The 18,389-nt window shown below is 39.4% G+C and overlaps 1 protein-coding gene across 3 annotated transcripts in view; it reads right to left on the bottom strand.

The window, feature by feature from the left end:
* The window catches only part of GDPD1 (glycerophosphodiester phosphodiesterase domain containing 1), a 52,723-nt gene extending 36,303 nt beyond the window's left edge, over positions 1 to 16,420 (bottom strand). For all 3 annotated transcript variants that reach the window (XM_061142656.1, XM_061142654.1, XM_061142655.1), the window contains exon 1: positions 16,136 to 16,420. In XM_061142656.1, the coding sequence (XP_060998639.1) occupies positions 16,136 to 16,277 (142 nt within the window). In that variant the 5' untranslated portion in view covers positions 16,278 to 16,420. The remainder of the gene's footprint in view (positions 1 to 16,135) is intronic.
* Between the last annotated feature and the right edge of the window lie 1,969 nt (positions 16,421 to 18,389).

Below are 18,389 nucleotides of genomic sequence, written 5' to 3'. Positions count from 1 at the left end.
TATGATTTTTAAGTGTGTTAAACAGTACATTCAAAATATGCATCCTTAAAATAAATTAATTCTTAAAATATGCATCATTAACTAATGGCATTAGATTCAATGAAATAGAGAATATTCGGTAAAACGAAAAGATTACTGCATTGTTATTACTACTCCCATCATTATAGTAACTGGTGCTTCCACTCCCTGAAGTAATAAGTAACACTGAAATTACAAAAAAGGACATAGATAAAAAGTATCTAATTGCCTTTTTTAGCTAATATGATATCCTAGGTAGACTCAATTAGCATCAAATATGCAAGCCATAAGTTTTTAGATATTTTAAAACTAAAAGATTTTGGTATTAGTAAATGATTAATGGAATGCACAGGTAAAATACTTTGGAAATATTTTTCCAAATATTTTGGAAAAACAGCCATTTTGTTTTTTCTTAACAAAAATAAGCACTTCAAGTTTATGGTACTGTTCAAGTAACAGCATTACAATATTTTATATACAATAACCTCTGAACATAGTTGCAAGGGTATTCAATTTTTCTTCTTTTATATTGTTAGATTATATTTTTATTGTAACCTAATTAATAATGAACAGAAACATAAAGAATGAAGAAATAAATATATTAACCTAATGTTCTAAAAATTCTATCAATTTGGCAGAGAGAAAGGGAGACCCTTGTGAAAAAGCCCTCTTTGACTTTGGGGTCACTTTTGTAGAGTTTATGCGTAACAGAAGACTGATGAAGCAAATATAGAGAACACAGCTTTTTTCCAAAGTAAGTGGTATTTTTGAGGTTAACCGATTTTTTTTTTTTTTTAATTCACTATGATTACTTTTATTATCGAACTCTTCTCCATACAATACTATTGCTACAGAAGTTCACATTTTCAAAACATTTCTAATTTCGATTCCATTGCATTCTGTTCAGGACCACAAAACAAAATGGAAGACTTTCCAATCTCTCTTACAAAAACTCTTGTTTTTGAACTGTGTAACATCAGAGACACTCGGATCCATATCATTCACAAAGCTAAGATATTGAAGTTTCTTTAGCCTACTCTGAAACCAAACTTTGAAAAATTTCTAAAGAAAACAGAGATGAATCCCCATGTCATCATAGAGAACAGGAACCAAAAGATGCTACAAACTGGTTCCCCCAACTAGCCCGGGCAAAAGTCCAGTCAGTGCCTTAGTCAAAAACTATGGAACTACGTTATACACAGGTAATATTCAAGAACAAAACACTCAAGAATATCATCAAAAAGAAAAAAGTACTAAAATGGTTATTTGTAGATTAGGTTAAATTACTGACTGCTTGTTGTGACAGAAAACAAGCAAGTTAATAGGACACAGAAGCCAATTTGAAAGAGCTCTCACTGGCCAAACCCGAGACAATGTTAGAATCAAAATGACAGTAACAGACTTTAAACCACTGAACAAAACAGGATATTCTGAACCCATTTTAATAAACGGACTTAAAGTCTGATAAGGAATGGGGTGTTTATGTAGGTTTAAAGTATTTTCCTGCTAAAATACTAATTACAAAGAGAAAAAGAGTAACTTCACAATGTAAGTCTGGCATCTCCCACTTTCACTAAGTGATCAAAGTCATTATCATTAGTTCTTTCAAGCTGACTCCTGTGTCCTTTTAATTTCCTTGTCTTTGAGTACAATAAGCAATCAGTATGGGAATTCCCTGGTGGTCCAGTGGTTAAGACACTGAGATTTCACTGCCGAGGGTACAGAACTAAGTTTCTGCAAGCTGCACACCAGAGCAAAAAAACAAAAAAAATTAACAAATCAAATTAATATCAGTTATTTCCAGCAGTTGAGGTCAGAATACAAAAGACTTCTTTTCTAATGTACACTATTCTAGCCTTACAAACCCTCCATAATCACTGTGCATTACTTTTTTGATCAATTTTTAAAAATTTATTTATTCTTAATTGAAGGATAATTGCTTTACAATATGGTGTTGGTTTCTGCCATACATCAACATGAATCAGCCATAGGTATACATCTGTTCCCTCCCTCTTGAACCTCTGAGAGAATCAAAGCCTTAAACACAGGTCGTATCCCTCCAAAATTCTCTTCACCATAGCATCCCAATCCTCATTCTAGAATGAATTCACTTCCCAGCTCCTCCATGAAGTGCTTTTTTTCACTCACTTAAGATTACAATAACTCTTTATTACAGTCAAGAGTTCATTCTTATATATTCAATGGAATATCACTCAGCCATAAAAAGAATGAAATAATGCTGTTTGCAGCAACATGAATGGATCCAGAGTTGTTATATTGAGTGAAGTCAGAGAAAGACAAATATCATATGACACTGCTTATATGTGGAATCTAAAAAAGGGCTACAAATGAACTTATTTACAAAATAGAAATAGAGTTACAGATGTAGAAAATACACTTACAGTTATCAGGGGGCTTGGGGGGGGGTGTGAACTGGAAGACTTAAATAGACACACTGTGTGTGTGTCTTAGTCTCTCAGTCAGGTCTGACCCTTTGCGACCCCATGGACTGTAGCCTGCCAGGCTCTTTGTCCATGGAATTCTCCAGGCAAGAATACTGGAGTGGGTTGCCATTTCCTTCTCCAAATATACATACTATTACATATAAAATAGACAACTAACAAGGACTTGCTGCAAAGCTTAGGGAACTCTATGCAATACTCTATAATACTCTATACAGGAAAAGGATCTAAAAAAGAGTGGATATATGTATATGCAATAACTGATTCACTTTACTGTACAACTGATACAACACTGTAAATCAACTATACTCCAAAAAATTTTTTTAAAAAAGAGTTAATGCCTTAAACTAGCATTTCTTAACCATTTTGGTCTCAGGACTCTTACTGAGTACATCAAAGAGCTTTTGATTATGTGGGTTATAACCATTAGAAAATACCCTGATGCTGGGAAAGACTGAGGGCAGGCGGAGGAGGAGAGGAGAGAGGATGAGGTGGTTGGATGGTATCACTGACTTAGACATGCGTTTGAGCAAGCTCCGGGTGATGGTGAAGGACAGGGAAGCCCGGTGTGCTGCAGTCCATGGGGTCTCAAAGAGTCAGACACGAATGAGCGACTGAGCAACAAATCCATTAATAGCTACATATTAGAAACCGACTTCCAAATTTTAAAAATTTATTTGAAAATAACAATAATAAACCCATTACATGTTAACATAACATTTTATGAAAAATAACTATCTGCCAAAAAATTTAAGGAGTGGCATCTGTTTTACACTTTTGAAAATCTCTTTCATGTCTGACAATAGAAGGCAGCTAGACTCTCATATCTGCTTCAAACATACATATCAACCTTCACATAGATAGTTCGAAAAGAAAGGTTCTTTGGCTGTAACATGGAATCTGAACCATATCATGACCTTTTCATACTCCATTACATGAAAATCAATTTGTCCATCTTGAACTTTGAATGGATCTTTCACCCATGCATGGTTTTATAATAAAATGCATTGGTTTTTGGAAAATATTGATTTACTGAATCGTGCTGATATTCTAAATACTGACACATTTCATTATACAATATTTTTTAAAAATCACATTTATTAATAACTGATATCAGGAAAATCAAATTGGAAAGCTACTAAGCTCACTGTGGATGATATAAGTTTTTCAAAAGTCTAATTCTTGCTTAAAAGCTCAAATGTAATCATTGGCACTACCTTAATAGAAAGCAGCTAGATTATTTTTCTTCTAATGAAAGGCTCACTTTATTAATTTTCAAGAACACATCTGTCCAATACTCAAGTCTAAATAACCAGTGTGTCAGTCAGTTTTTTAAGTAAAAATGTTCGGCGGGGTGGGGGGGAGACTAATTCACCTCAGAATTCAATCAACTTCACAAGTGCTTTTCCTCAAGACAATCATGTACATACTTTGAAGTGAAGTTGCTCAGTTGTGTCCTACTCTTTGTGACCCCATGGACTGTAGCCTGCCAGGCTCCTCCATCCATGGGATTTTCCAGGCAAGAGCACTGGAGTGGGTTGCCATTTCCTTCTCCAGAGGATCTTCCCAACCCAGGGATCGAACCCAAATCTCCCACATTGTAAGCAGACGTTTTAACATCTGAGCCACCAGGTACATACTTTAGTATGCAGCAAAAGTGTTTGTGTAATCTCACACACAAAAAAAATTTGTCACATAATACTAAAAATTACATATACTCAAGGACTGAACTTCAATAAAATTAATAACTTTTTAATACATCGAAGATATTCTTACATGAAACTGCCCTTTAAAAAAAAATCTGAGTGCATGATGCTGAGGAATATAAAGGCTACTAGTACATTTTGTACCAGTATTTTCATTTGTCCTAAAGCAACAGCAGTTTTACCCACTACGCCAATGTCACTAAGGTGAAAAAGGTAAGAAATGCCTTATAAAAATAGTTTTGACCTTGTAGGCCCATGAAAGGTCCTGGGGACTTCCAGAATTCCACAGACCACACTTTGAAAACCACTGTCTTAAACAGTCAACGACGAGATAAGTCAGAGGAGTGGTCACCTCTGGCGATGGAGGAGGGTAGATGGGGAAGGGGTTCTTATGGGATTCTAGAAATGTTCTATACTTTGATCTGAGTAACGGCTACTTGGATGTACACATACATTAAAAAAAAAATAAAGCTGTACACTTAAGGTCAGTGTTGCTGTCGCTGTCGTTCTGTCGCTAGGTCGTGACTCTTTGCGACCCCGTGGACTGCAGCACGCCAGGCGTTCCTGTCCTCCACTATCTCTCGGAGTTTGCTCAAGTTCACGTCATTGAGTTGGTGATGCTATCTAACCGTCTCACCCTCTATCGCCCTTTTCTCCTTTCACCTTTGATCTTTCCCAGTATCAGGGTCTTTTCCAATGAGTTGGCTCTTTGCATCAGGTGGCCAAAGTACTGGAGTTTCAGCTTAGTGCTACTACATGTATGCCATTCCTAAAATTTTCTTAAGAGCTTTTATTAAAATTTCTTTAATTGGAGGATAACTGCTTTACAATGTTGGGCTGGTTTCTGCCATACAACAACTCGAATCAGTCATAATTATAAACATAGCCCCCTCCTCGGGAGCCCCCCTCCCCCATCCTACCCCACTCCTCTAGGTCATCACAGAGTGCCAGACTGGGCCCCTTGTATTATACAGCTGCTTCCCACTAATTATCTATTTTACACATGAATATGTGTATATGTCAATGCTACTTTCTCAATTCATCCTTCTCTCTCCTTCCCACGCTGTGTAATCAGTTTTTATTTCTAAATTGTAATTTTTAAAAATTCTAGTACATCCACCTGAACCCTGACAAAGCTTTTTGAAGGCAATTATCTTTTAAAATATTTATTTATTTGGCTGTACCGGGTCTTACTTGCAGCATGAGCAGTCTTTAGTCGTGGCATGCAGGGGCTTGTTTCCTGACCAGCGATTGAACCCAGGGCAAAGGGCAGCTTTCATTCCAATCCCAAAGAACAGCAGTGACAAAGAATGTTCAAACTATCATCCAATTGCACTCATTTCACATTCTAGCAAGGTAGTGCTCAAAATCCTTCAAGCTAGGCTTCAGCAGTACATGAACCAAGAACTTTCAGATGTACAAGCTGGATTTAGAAAAGGTAGAAGAACCAGAGATCAAATTACCAACATTCATTGGATCACAGAGAAAGCAAGGGAATTCCAGAAAAATACCTACTTCTGCTTCAAAACTGATCCATCACTTTACGGCAAATGGAAGGGGAAAAATCGGAAAAAGTGACAGATTTTATTTTCTTGGGCTCCAAAAGCACTGTGTACAGTGACTGCAGCCATGACATTAAAAGACTAATGCTCCTTGGAAGGGAAGCTATGATAAACCTAGACAGCATATGAAAAAAGCAGAGACCTTGGCTTCTGGTTCAAGATGGCCAAGTAGAAGGACGTGCACTCATCTCTTCCTGCTAGAGCACCAAAATTGCAACAAGCTGTTAACAACCACTGACAGGAGGATGCTGGAACCCACTAAAACAAGATACTTCACGTCCAAAGACAAAGAAGAGGCCGCAGCGAGACAGTAGGAGGGGCATAATCATGATTCAATCAAATCCCATACCCGCTGGGTGGGTGACCCACAGACTGGAGGACAATGATACCAAAGAAGTTCTCACATTATTGTGAAGGTTCTGAACTCCATGTCAGGCTTTCCAGCCTGAGGATCCGACAAAGGAACTGGGAATTCTCAGGGAATCTGGCCTTGCGGGTCAGTGGGATTTGATTAGAGCTCTTCCTGGGGATGGAGGGAAACAGAGACTGCAGTCTTGTAGGAAAAAACAAAATTTTGCACACACCAGGACCCAGAGGAGAGGAGCAGTGACCTCACAGGAGACTACTTGCTCACGTTGGGGGGCCCCCGTGGAGGTGTGGGTCAACAGGGGCTCACCACAGGGACAGAGGCACTGGAAGGTCCCCCTTGGCCTTCTTGGACTTCACCATTAATCCTCCCATAGAGCCTGTAGACCCCAGGGCTGGGTCACCTCAGACCAAAAAACTATCAGGGAGGGAGTGCAACCCCCCCACTGCCCCCATCAGCAGATAACTGGATTAAAGCTTTAGTGAGCAAGGCTCTGCCCACCAGAGCAAGACCCAGTTTTTCTCATGGCCAGACCCTCCCATCAAGAAGCCTCTTAGCCTCATGCATCAGAGGGTAGATAGAAGAACAGTCTCACAGCAGCTAAAACAAAAACTGTATTACAGAAAGTAAATCATGATGAAAAAACAGAAAGTTATGTCTCAGATGAAGGGACAAGATAAAATCCCAGAAAAACAACTGAATGAAGTAGAGACAGGCAACCTTCCAGAAAAAGAATTCAGAATAATGACAGTGAAGATGATCCAGGATCTCAGGAAAAGAATGGAGGCAAAGGTTGAGAGATGCAAGAAATGTTTACCAAAGACCTAGAAGAACTGAAGAACAAAAAACAGAAATGAATAATACACTAGAAGGAATCCATAGTAGAATAACTGAAGCAGAAGAACGGATAAATCGCCTAGAAGACAAAATGGTGGAAATCACTGCCACAGAAGAGGATGTAGAAAAAACAATGAAAGGAAATGAAGACAGACTGAGACCTCTGGGACAGCATTAAATGTACCAATATTAGCATTATAGGGGTCTTAGAAGGAGAAGAGAGAAAGGACCTGAGAAAATATTTGAAGAGATAATAGCTGAAAACTCCCTGGACATGGAAAAGGAAATAGTCAACCAAGTCCAGGAAGCACAGAGCGTCCCAGGAAGGATACACCCAAGGAGGAACACATCAAGACACATAATCAAACTGACAAAAATTAAAGACATAAAATATTGAAAGCAACAGGGGAAAAACAATAAATAACATACATGGGAACTCCCATCAGGCTATCAGCTGATTTCTCAACAGAAACTCGCAAGCCAGAAGGGAATGGCATGATACATTTACCGTGATGAAAGGGAAGAAATTACTCTACGCAGCAAGACTCTCCTTCAGATTTGATGGAGAAATCAAAAGCTTTCCAGACAAACAGAAGTTAAGAGAATTCAGCACCAGCAAACCAGCTTTACAACAAATGCTAAGGGAATTTTTCTAGGCAGGAAAAACAAGAGAAGAAAAAGACCTACGGAACAGAAAATAAACCCCAAACAATTAAGAAAAAAGTAATAGGATCATATATTTCAATAGTTACCCTAAATGTAAATGGATTAAATGCACCAACCAAAAGACACAAACTGACTGGGTGGATAAAAACAAGTGCATGTATGCACTTCCACTTATCACATCACTCTGTGTAACCCCCCCCAAATTGTATGTAATTATTTTATACTGTTAAATTAATCATGTTTCCATTATGGCTTGCAATTATAATTACCTTTTATTTTTTGTCTGGCTATTGATTGTGAAAACTGATAAACATCTTTTACTATTGTGATTATGTAACAATTAATATTGTATCATGACTGGCCAACAGAAAAATAATAGAACTCTGTATCACCAAAACTAGGATCTAACAGAAAAACCTATAATCACTTTTAAAAATCCAGATGCATATCAAAATTATCTTGAAATTTTTTGAAAAATACAAATGCTCACGTATTGCTTTTTTTCCCCAGAGCTCCAGATATGTTTCTAATGAGCAGTCGTGTTTAAAAACTGGACTATATGATGATCTTTTACTTTTACCTAGTTTGTTTCACTTTTTCTATTTCATATTCAGTGCTCCCATTTCATTTAGTTTCTGTTCTCCAATTTCTCCATCTTTTTTTTATGTTCTTTCTCAAGCCTTTATCAAGTGTAGTAGAAAAGCTTTTGTATATACATATATATAATATATACATATACATATATATATATATATATTTTTATGAAAATAAAAAGCAGAGACCTTCATACAGGTTTCTCAGGAGGCAGGTAAGGTGGTCTGGTATACCCATCTCTTGAAGAATTTTCCAAAGTTTGTTGCGATCCACACAGTCAAAGGCTTTAATTTAGTCAACGAAGCAGATGTTTTTCTGGAATTCTCCTGCTTTTTCTATGACCCAACAGATGTTGGCAATTTGATCTCTGGTTCTTCTGCCTTTTCTAAATCCAGCTTGTACATCTGGAAGTTATTGGTTCATGTATTGCTGAAGCCAGGCTTGAAGGATTCTGAGCATTACCTTGCTAGTGTGTGAAAAGAGCACAATAGTACAGCAGTTTGACATTGCCTTTCTTTGGGACTGGAAAGAAAACGGACCTTTTCCAGTCCTGTGGCCACTGCTGAGTTTTCCAAATTTGCTGGCATATTGAGTGCAGCACTTTCACAGCATCATCTTTTAGGATTTGAAATAGCTCAGCTGGAATTTCATCACTTCTACTAGCTTTGTTCATAGTAATGCTTCCTAAGGCCCACTTGACTTCACATTCCAGGATGTCTGGCTCTGATCCTTTGTGATCACATTATCATGGTTATCTGGGTCATTAAGACCTTTTCTGTACAGTTCTTTTGTGTATTCTTGCCACCTCTTCTTAATCTCTTCTGCTTCTGTTAGGTCCTTGTTGTTTCTATTTTCTACTGTGGCCATCTTTGCATGAAATGTTCCCTTGTATCTCTAATTTTCTCAAAGAGATCACTAGTCTTTCCCATTCTATTGTTTTCCTCTATTTCTTTGCATTGATCACTGAAGAAGGCTTTCTTTTTTTTTTAAGAAGGCTTTCTTATCTCATCTCTCCTTGCTATTCTTTGGATTTAGATAGGTATATCTTTCCTTTTCTCCTTTGCCTTTCACTTCTCTTCTTTTCTCTGCGATTTGTAAGGCCTCCTCAGACAACCATTTTGCCTTCTTGCATTTCTTTTTCTTAGCAATAGTTTTGATCACTGCCTCCTTTACAATGCTACAAACCTCCGTCCATAGTTCTTCAGACACTCTGTTGGACCTAATCCCTTGAATCTATTTGTGACTTCCACTGTATAATCACAAGGGATTTGATTTAGGTCATACCTGAATGGCCTCCTGGTTTTCCCTACTTTGTTCAGTTCAAGCCTGAATTTTGCAAAAGAAGTTCATGATTTGAGCCAGCTGAAGATGAAGAAATTCTATGTAGTCAGCAAAAACAAGACCTGGAGCTGACTGTGGCTGAAATCATGAGCTCCTTATAGCAAAAAAAACCTTAAGTATGCAAACATTACTACTTAAGACCTTTGATCTACTTTATAAGTTTATGAAATAGCTGGTACTAAATGAAATATTAAAAAGGTATTAAGATATAAATAATTAAGAGAAGCTAGATACTGTGCTTAGTGCTCTCTATATTATTACATTAAAATGCCCACAATCATGCCAAGTATTACTATCTCCAGAAATAAGATTAGGTGAGGTCACATAAGCCAACAAGGGGAACTGAGATTCAAGCATAAGCAGTATGACTTCTGATCCCACTCTTTTCACTACTAACTATGCTGCAGTTTCTATGCTGGCAGTCATATATCTCTTTATTTCAGCTTTACAGATAAATTATTAATGTTGTCCCTTATTTCCATATTCTTATACTTGCTTGCAAAGCTTGAAGATAAATCCCACAACGATAATACCCACAAATTACTTGTTAGATTCATATGGTGAAAGCCTGGGGAGTAACTAAGGGACTAATTTAAAAGTCTGCCAACCCCTCTCTAAGGAATTATTTGGTGATAGCTCTTCTCTCATGAAATGGTTTGAATTTCTTCTCTTGCCAATTATTGTAACATCATTCATAAAGCACTCTTGCTATTAATTTTTGTTTTCCCTCAATAAGCAGGGGATGTCTGGCTTAATATCTGACTTTGCAAATAACTACTCTACATGGAAACAAGTTTAATTTTTAATTAATTATGGAATGTAGAAGAGAATGAGTATATATTTTACATGCTGTTCTACTATAATTTGTTTATAATTTCTCTGCTCATGTCTTCCTGCCTCCCTCTTCACCAGTTCATATTTTCTATTTCTTTGAGAAACCATACTTCCCAACACTATACAAAGCTATACTTCCCAATATTTCATTCTATGTTAATTTTTCCTCTCTTATATAGTGCTTCACAGTTACTTTGTGAGTGGTTAATATCTGTTAGGATAGGAAAAGTAAAGGAAACATTCTCTTTTGTATTTTTTGTTAGATGTAAATGCTGTAAAGGAGAGAAATATCTGTCCAGTTTCCTTTTTTACCTCCCAAATGTTTTATATACTAGTAAACATTCAACAAAGTTTCTCTGGTAGCTCAGAGGTAAAGAATCTTCCTGCCAACTCGGGAGACGCGGGTTCAAACCCTGGGGTGGGAAAATTCCCTGGAAAAGGAAATGGCAAACCATTCCAGTATTCCTGCCTGGGAAATTTCACGGACAGAGGAGTCTGGAGGGCTACAGTTCATGGGGTCGCAAAAGAGTCAGACACAACTTAGCAACTAAACAACAGACATTCAGTAAACATTGTAGACCTGTTTAGACCTATTTTACAGTTAGCCTCCAATCACCACTACCATCAACATCTTTTGTATACATGCTATATGTGTGTATGTGTGTGGTTTATAAAACCGATGACAAACATGACAATGTGCACCAGCCACAAAAGAACTTTCAAATGAAATATTTTCTGATACTGGAAAAGACAGCTTAGTGCAAAGAAAACATTTTAATGTTGGAAGACATCATCCTATCTCAACTTAAAAAGGAGTTATTCAATAAATCAAGCAACAAAGCTGAGTTCCTCCACTTCTAAACTCACACATTAATTCAATATTTATAGTGCACCTTGGAAATAGTATGTATGATTTCTGTAAGAGCATAAAGAGCTTAAGGACTAGAAATGGTATATACAAAAGAGCATTACTCAATATGTGGGATCCCTGGAACACAGCAGAATTGTTTCTTTTTTTTAGGGAAAATATCATTGAGATTTATATTTACAGATATAAGAAAAAATTTAAACACATCAGTAGCACAGAAGGATGATATTCAAAGTATATACTGACCCAGTAGCAGCATTTACCAACTAACTAGCTCATGTGTGCTCTTTTCTACATGTATGTTTTGCTATCTATCTGATTATACTTTCATATTTTTCTGTAACGACATTCAATTTTTCTAAGTTTGTATACAGTTTAAGATATATTATACAGTTTAAGATATATGTACAGCCATTGCTGAAAACAACTGTGTACATTTTAGTCTACTTTATTAAGCATGAAAATGTGTGCATGCTAAGTCACTTCAGTCATGTCCAACTCTTTGTAACCCTATGGACTGTAGCCTGCCAGGCTCCTCTGTCCATGGGGATTCTTCAGCAAGAATACTGGAGCAGGTTACTGTTTCCTTCTCCAGGGGATCTTCCAGACCCAGGGATGGAACCCACATCTCCTACATCTCCTGCATTGGCAGGTGCGTTCTTTACCACTAATGCCACCTGGGAAGATAAAGGATGAATGATTCCACTGTTAGTAAGATATCAGTAGGAACAAGCGAGTTGGGAGAAAAGTCTTTACTGACAAGTAAGGAAGATTTCCCTGAAAATAGGAGTGCAGAGAAAAGAGAGAAGCTGAAAAGAACTGATACCCTGCCATGCAGAACATGTTTCAGGGTGCAACCGCAGAATGTTACTTCTAGTGACACTCTGAGACTCAAACTGATGCTTCAATTTCCTCCTTGAGGAATTAAAGTTTAGGACTCAGAAGTAACCAGTGTCCATTAGCAATATTTACCCTCAAACTTCTCACCTGCTAAATCAATATGTGGCAAAATGCCCAGATTTGGACAAATCCGAATCTGGATTCGGCCTTGTAATCATGGGTGAAAGATTAAAAGGTCAGGTGAGGATTTTATCATCTGATTTTTTTTTTTTTAATTCTTTCATCACTGAACCCTAGTAAACCCTGTTGCTTAATTTAATTGGCCCAGAGAAATAGGTTAGGGAGTATGAGAAAGTTATTTCCCTGCTATCCTAACTCTAGTTAACTTAGTGAGCATCTGAAATAAGTATATATATATAGTATGATTCCAAGGGTAGTAAAATATGTACTTAGAGGACATATTTAAAAATATTTTTAAAAAGGGTATACTTCAAAATACATACTTAAAATATGTACTTCAAAATGTTAACAGAGATTATGTTTACTGATGGTGAGTTTTAGGAACTACTTTTTATTTTTTCATTTCTATATTTTCCAGATTTTCTTGGAAAAATACAATGAACATGAATTGCTTATGCAACTGTCAAAAATATTATTAAAATTCACAATTTCATTGAGAAACAATGAAAATAGCCTTTGAGAATATGGCTTACTCTTGATTTAATCCAAAGGGTACATCTTTGATCTTATTGGTATTTCATCAATACACTGCTGCTGCTGCTTCTAAGTCGCTTCAGTTGTGTCTGACTCTGTGCAACCCCATAGACGGCAGCCCACCAGGCTCCTCTGTCCCTGGGATTCTCCAGGCAAGAACACTGGAGTGGGTTCATCAATACACTGTAGTTACAAAAAGTGTTCTTTGGACAAATAGATAAAGAAACACACGGAAAGTACCTAGCACAAAGTAGATAATTAGCAGACAATAAGCTATTATTTTAAGTGTAGGTTACAATCTGTACTAGAGGCTAGAGACTCAAGCATTAATAAAATCTAAAATCTGCTCTTAAGGAACTCACAGTCTAATAAAGGAAGCAGATATCCTATCACAATATAATGCAATACAACCTACGCAGTACCTGGGTAAGAACAAAGCAGACCTATACCATTTAATTCTTAAAACAAAGCATTTTCTACTTTAAGGACAATCAATCAACAAAAAGCAAAAGTGTTCATTAAAACTTTGAAAACATTAAGTACACTGGTGATCTCATTTTTTCTCATTCAATGCAAAGTTCTACTGCAAAATATGAATGTGACTCCATATATCCATACTTACATTTCTAAACAATTTTATGGCATTCAAAGTGCTTTCTGTACACCTAATCCTCATAACAATCCAAAGGGAAGCAAGGTAAGTGGTTTACATTTATAGATAAGGAAACTAAAACTAAAGCTTATTCCCAAGGTTAACTAGTTATAGGTCCAGAATCTGACTCAGGTGATAATGCTTTTATAGAGACATAACAGTACACATTAACAGTTTTTTTAAGTTAAAGCAATTCAGGTGTATATACTTTATACACCTATCATGATCAATGTTTCAATCTTGGAGTGGTCATGCACCTGGGTTACATGAAATAGGTTATTTGCAGTTAGGATGATAGAGCATTAGATCAAATGTTGATGATACGCATGGAGAAATATGCACAGATAGCCTCACTTGCTATTATCAGTGTCCAAGAGAAAAATAAAAAGCAAGTAGAAGCTGACTGCTTCCTAGTTTATTATTTTCCAGAAACTTAGTATCTTGAGTTCCAAAGTTGTTTTTAGTAAATATATTCTCTATCACTCTGGTTCAACTGTTTTATTTGGTATACTTACTCAACAAAAAATATATTAAGCACTATCACACAGGACCTTACTAAGTGCTTCAGGACTGTAAACAGATTTCATATCCTAAGGAGTTAACAAGATTATTTCTTCTGAAATAAAATCTAGATCACCCATAATGACAGTTTAGAAAGCTTCTTAAGAGGACATAGTTTTGTTTTGATTTGGGTTTTTAGTAAGCATACTTTTTTTTATTAATCAGTAAACACTGCTTTACTGATTTAAAAATCAGTAAGTAATGCCTATCTCCAGAGTAGGACTACTACCATTGAAAATACTTCTACAGGGACAACTCAAACACAAAAGTTGTTTTTTGGCTTTACCTACAGTTTACCTCTGTATCTATTAAAATATAGGTAAACCAAATAAGAACATGTCATTTAGCCAGTGATAGATCCCTTAAAATCTTTGACACTTTTCATGAGTGGGAGACTAGCATAATAACCATTGAAGTCACTCTTTAGTACTCTGCTTATCTTCTTTTTTTCTTTTTTGGCACACCACAGGGCATATGAGATCTTAATTCCCCAACCAGGGCTTGAATCCACGCCCCCTGAATTGGAAGTGCAGAGTCCTAACCACTGGACCACCTGGGAAGTCCTATGTTTGTTTAACTGATAAAATTATACAGATTTTACAGCAGCGTGCAAATGTACTTCTGTGATATTTAAAACCTTATTCCTGGCCTGCAAGGAGATCCAACCAGTCCATCCTAAAGGAGATCAGTCATGGGTGTTCACTGGAAGGACTGATGTTGAAGCTGAAACTCCAATACTTTGGCCTGATGCAAAGAGCTGACTCATTTGAAAAGACCCTGATGCTGGGAAAGATTGAGGGCTGGAGGAGAAGGGTACCGCAGAGGATGAGATGATTGAATGGCATCACCGACTCAATGGACATGAGTTTGGGTGGACTCCGTGAGTTGGTGATGGACAGGGAGGCCTGGAGAGCTGCGGTTCATGGGGTTGCAAAGAGTGGGACACGAATGAGTGACTGAACAGACTGACTGACTATTCCTGGCCAATTTTTGTTAAAAAAAGGAGTCATGGTACTAAATGACATTTTTGACTGTAAACTCCTAGAATTTACCACTTCAAGTAAATTCCAAGCAATTTTAACGTAGTTTAACATTCGGCTCTAAAGAACAGCTAAAACTGAATGAAATAATCCAAACTTACAGCATCTTATACATCATACTTGAAAATAAAAGCACATTATTACACAATAATGAAGAGGCAAAGATTTGGCCTGCTGTCTGAGAAATGAGAGGGTGAACTATCTAGGTTCCTTCTGGCAAGGCACTGTTTCAAAAGAAACTTCTTTGTTGTTTTCAAACAATATGGTCCTGTCACAAAACCCAATCATGTATTTTTTTTTTTTTTTTAAATCCACACGTCACTGCTGGGGTGCAAGGTGGAGTTGGGGAAAAAAAAAATAGATGCGAGGTTTGACGCCTTGGGAATCAGGACACCCCAGTTTCTTGTCCCAGTCCAGCTCAAGCTCTAACTGTGACCTTGGGAAGTGTCCCCGGCTCGGGAACTTGGATTCCCCCTCTTCTCAATTACCCTGCACAGGAGGAGGGATGGAGGGGTGGAGAACTGGGACCGGCCCCCAGGGACTGCAGATGCCCGGGCTGCACCACGCTCCAGGTTCACGCAGCTCCTCAGCCCTGGAAGCAGTTCGCCCCATCTTCCCACAAGCTCCGCCACTGGCTTGTCTCGGAACAAGTCTGTTCCCGGGTTCCCCCGGCAGGGTACCCGCGGATCGGCCCGGGGCTCCCCGCTGGTGCCTCCGCTGCTAGGAAGGGACCCCGCGATTCTCCTTCCCTTCGCCGAGAAGCCTCCCATCTACCGTTCATTCTCGCCCCGGTCCTTCCTCCTTCGGAGAACCCCTGACTTCCCTGCCCCCAAGAGATCCCCCACCTTGGCTCGGTTTCAAGACCCTCTCCTTCCTTCAGGCGACCTCCCCTTCACACTGTCTTCACCTCCAGGGGACCCTCAGTTCACACACGCCCATCCTTCCTCAGACTCGCACGTATTTCCACCCGCCTGCCTTTGGCCGAGGAGCCTCAGCTCCAGTCGCGGGGCCGGGGGGTGGGGTGGGGGGAACCTCCCCTACTTCCGCCATCTGGTTCTGGGGACCCCTCTCACCTCCGCGGTGAGAGATGTGTTTACTGAGGAATCGTTGCTTCTTTCTCTGGTGCAGCAAGGTCGGGTATTTGAGCAACAAGAATGAAGTCACCAAGTACCCTCCCAGGGTGGAGAGGAGGTAAAAAGCCGCGGTGGACGACATCTCAGCCCCCGTGTGAGGAAGCCTCCCGCCGCCTGGCCCTCTGAACTCCGCTGATACGGTCGCAACGGCTGCGGCGGCGGAGGCGGCGGCGGCGGCTACTGCTGCTCGAGGTCTGCTCGCCCCCAGCCGGCGCCCGCGGTGCAGCGCACTTGTCGGCGCCGGCCCGCCGCGCACGCGCAGCCGGACTCGGGCGAGCAACAAAGGGGCTCCGGCACGCAGGCGCGCTCCGGTAGGCGCCTGGGGCGTCTGTCACCTAGCTTTGTGGTCCGGCTCGCGGCCCTATAAAGGAGAAAGCTTGGAAACTCGCCAGTGCCTCTGCCATCGTTCCCACAAGAAAGGCTGTTCAAGGAGAGCCTTCAGGAAGGCCTGACGTAATTAGGAAGTTCATGTCATGAAAGAATCACTCCGGGGCCCGTTGCTAGCCTCTGCTGGAGGAAATGCAAAGAACTCTTACCGCAGGAGGAGTTAAGGCTTATTAAAGCAAATAATAAACACACCCATTTGTCTAGCCAAGAGAGAACTTTCTCCGTTGTCACACAAACCATGCGAGGTGCCAGTTTATCAGTCAAATATTTGAGAGATGGCTCTTCTCACATTTCACTGTGAAATTGCAAACTTCGTGCCTCGTACATGGTCGACAGTTCAATATTTGTGGACTTTTAAGTTTGTTCAAAAATAAGGAAACGTTGACAGTGTTATAGGTTATCACTTCAGTCTTGGGAAGACTGGAAACTAAATTCCCTTTCATTCTACACATTCCAAACTGTAATTCTAAGAGTCACATTTCAGTGCAAAAGAATTAACCCAGGGCTGAGGGAGAAAATTTGGTCATAAGAACAGATCTCCCACAGAAGTAGAAGCCAGAGTGATTATTTAAAATCATGTGACTCTGACCCGAAGCAAACTTCTGTTTTCTTATCTGAAAAATGAGGAACATTTTTACTAAATGATAACTTCCAACTCTTTTTGTTAATAAAGATTTCCCAAAGATTCTTGTGTCCTTTAAGAGGAATTTAAATAAAACTTAATTTTATTATATAAATTTAATAAACAAATAAAATTTAGAGGATTCTTGAAAACAAGGGCCTTCAGTAGATTTTAAAAAGTAGCAGAAAAAAGACTTTTACATCAGTTTGCCATCATAGTGGGAGAAGGCAATGGCACCCCACTCCAGTACTCTTGCCTAGAAAATCCCATGGATGGAGGAGCCTGGTGGGCTGCAGGCCACGGGCTAAGAGTTGGACATGACTGAGCGACTTCACTTTCATTTTTCACTTTCATGCATTGGAGAAGGAAATGGCAACCCACTCCAGTGTTCTTGCCTGGAGAATCCCAGGGGCGGCGGAGCCTGGTGGGCTGCTGTACTATGGGATCGCACAGGGTCGGACACGACTGAAGTGACTTAGCAGCAGCAGCAGCCATCATAGTGAGGCACGAGGTAGATGGGCCCCAGGCTAGGTATTTACAACTGGTCTCCTGTTTTTCATTTCTTGGGATGAAAAAAAGATGGGCTTCAGGCTGGACACTTAAATTTAGCCTTCAGTTTGCATTTCCTGAGACAGGCGATAGATGGGCTCCCATTTGCCCTCTGAAAATGGAAGTAACATCACAAACAGAGTAAATAGCCAGGCTTTGTCTCCTGTGTCACCTTAATAGTCATAGCAGCAATAGAGAGGCCTGGCGTGCTGAGATTCACGGGGTCACAAAGAATTGGACACAACTGAGCGAGTGAACTGAACTGAAACCTTGTTTGAGTAAGGGATCAGGACATCATATATTTCCCATCCTTGGGGCAAGGGAGACATTTCACAGGTGGAGAAAGGCTCCTTGGGGGTCAAAAAGAAGGGGGCACCACCCCATAATATGTGACGCTAAGGCTCCCACATAGGTCTCTGGGCTGGAATCCAACTTGGAAAAAAGTTGCATACACATGTTGGAGAGGGTGCTAGGGTAGGTCAGGTGTGGTTAAGAAACCAGATAATTGGCCAAAGGTAAACAAAAGCCTGGAACTGTCCTATAAAAATGACTTAATCACCTCTGTACTGCACTCCTCATTGGGGAGGACACCCACACCCTTTCTCTCCAGGTGTGCATCTCTGCCTTGCTTCTGTC

This window comes from Dama dama, chromosome 5, assembly GCF_033118175.1.
Source record: "Dama dama isolate Ldn47 chromosome 5, ASM3311817v1, whole genome shotgun sequence".
Taxonomy (NCBI): Eukaryota; Metazoa; Chordata; class Mammalia; order Artiodactyla; family Cervidae; genus Dama; species Dama dama.
The sequence above is the reverse complement of the archived record's forward strand: the minus strand, read 5'-3'. Positions and strand labels throughout refer to the sequence as shown.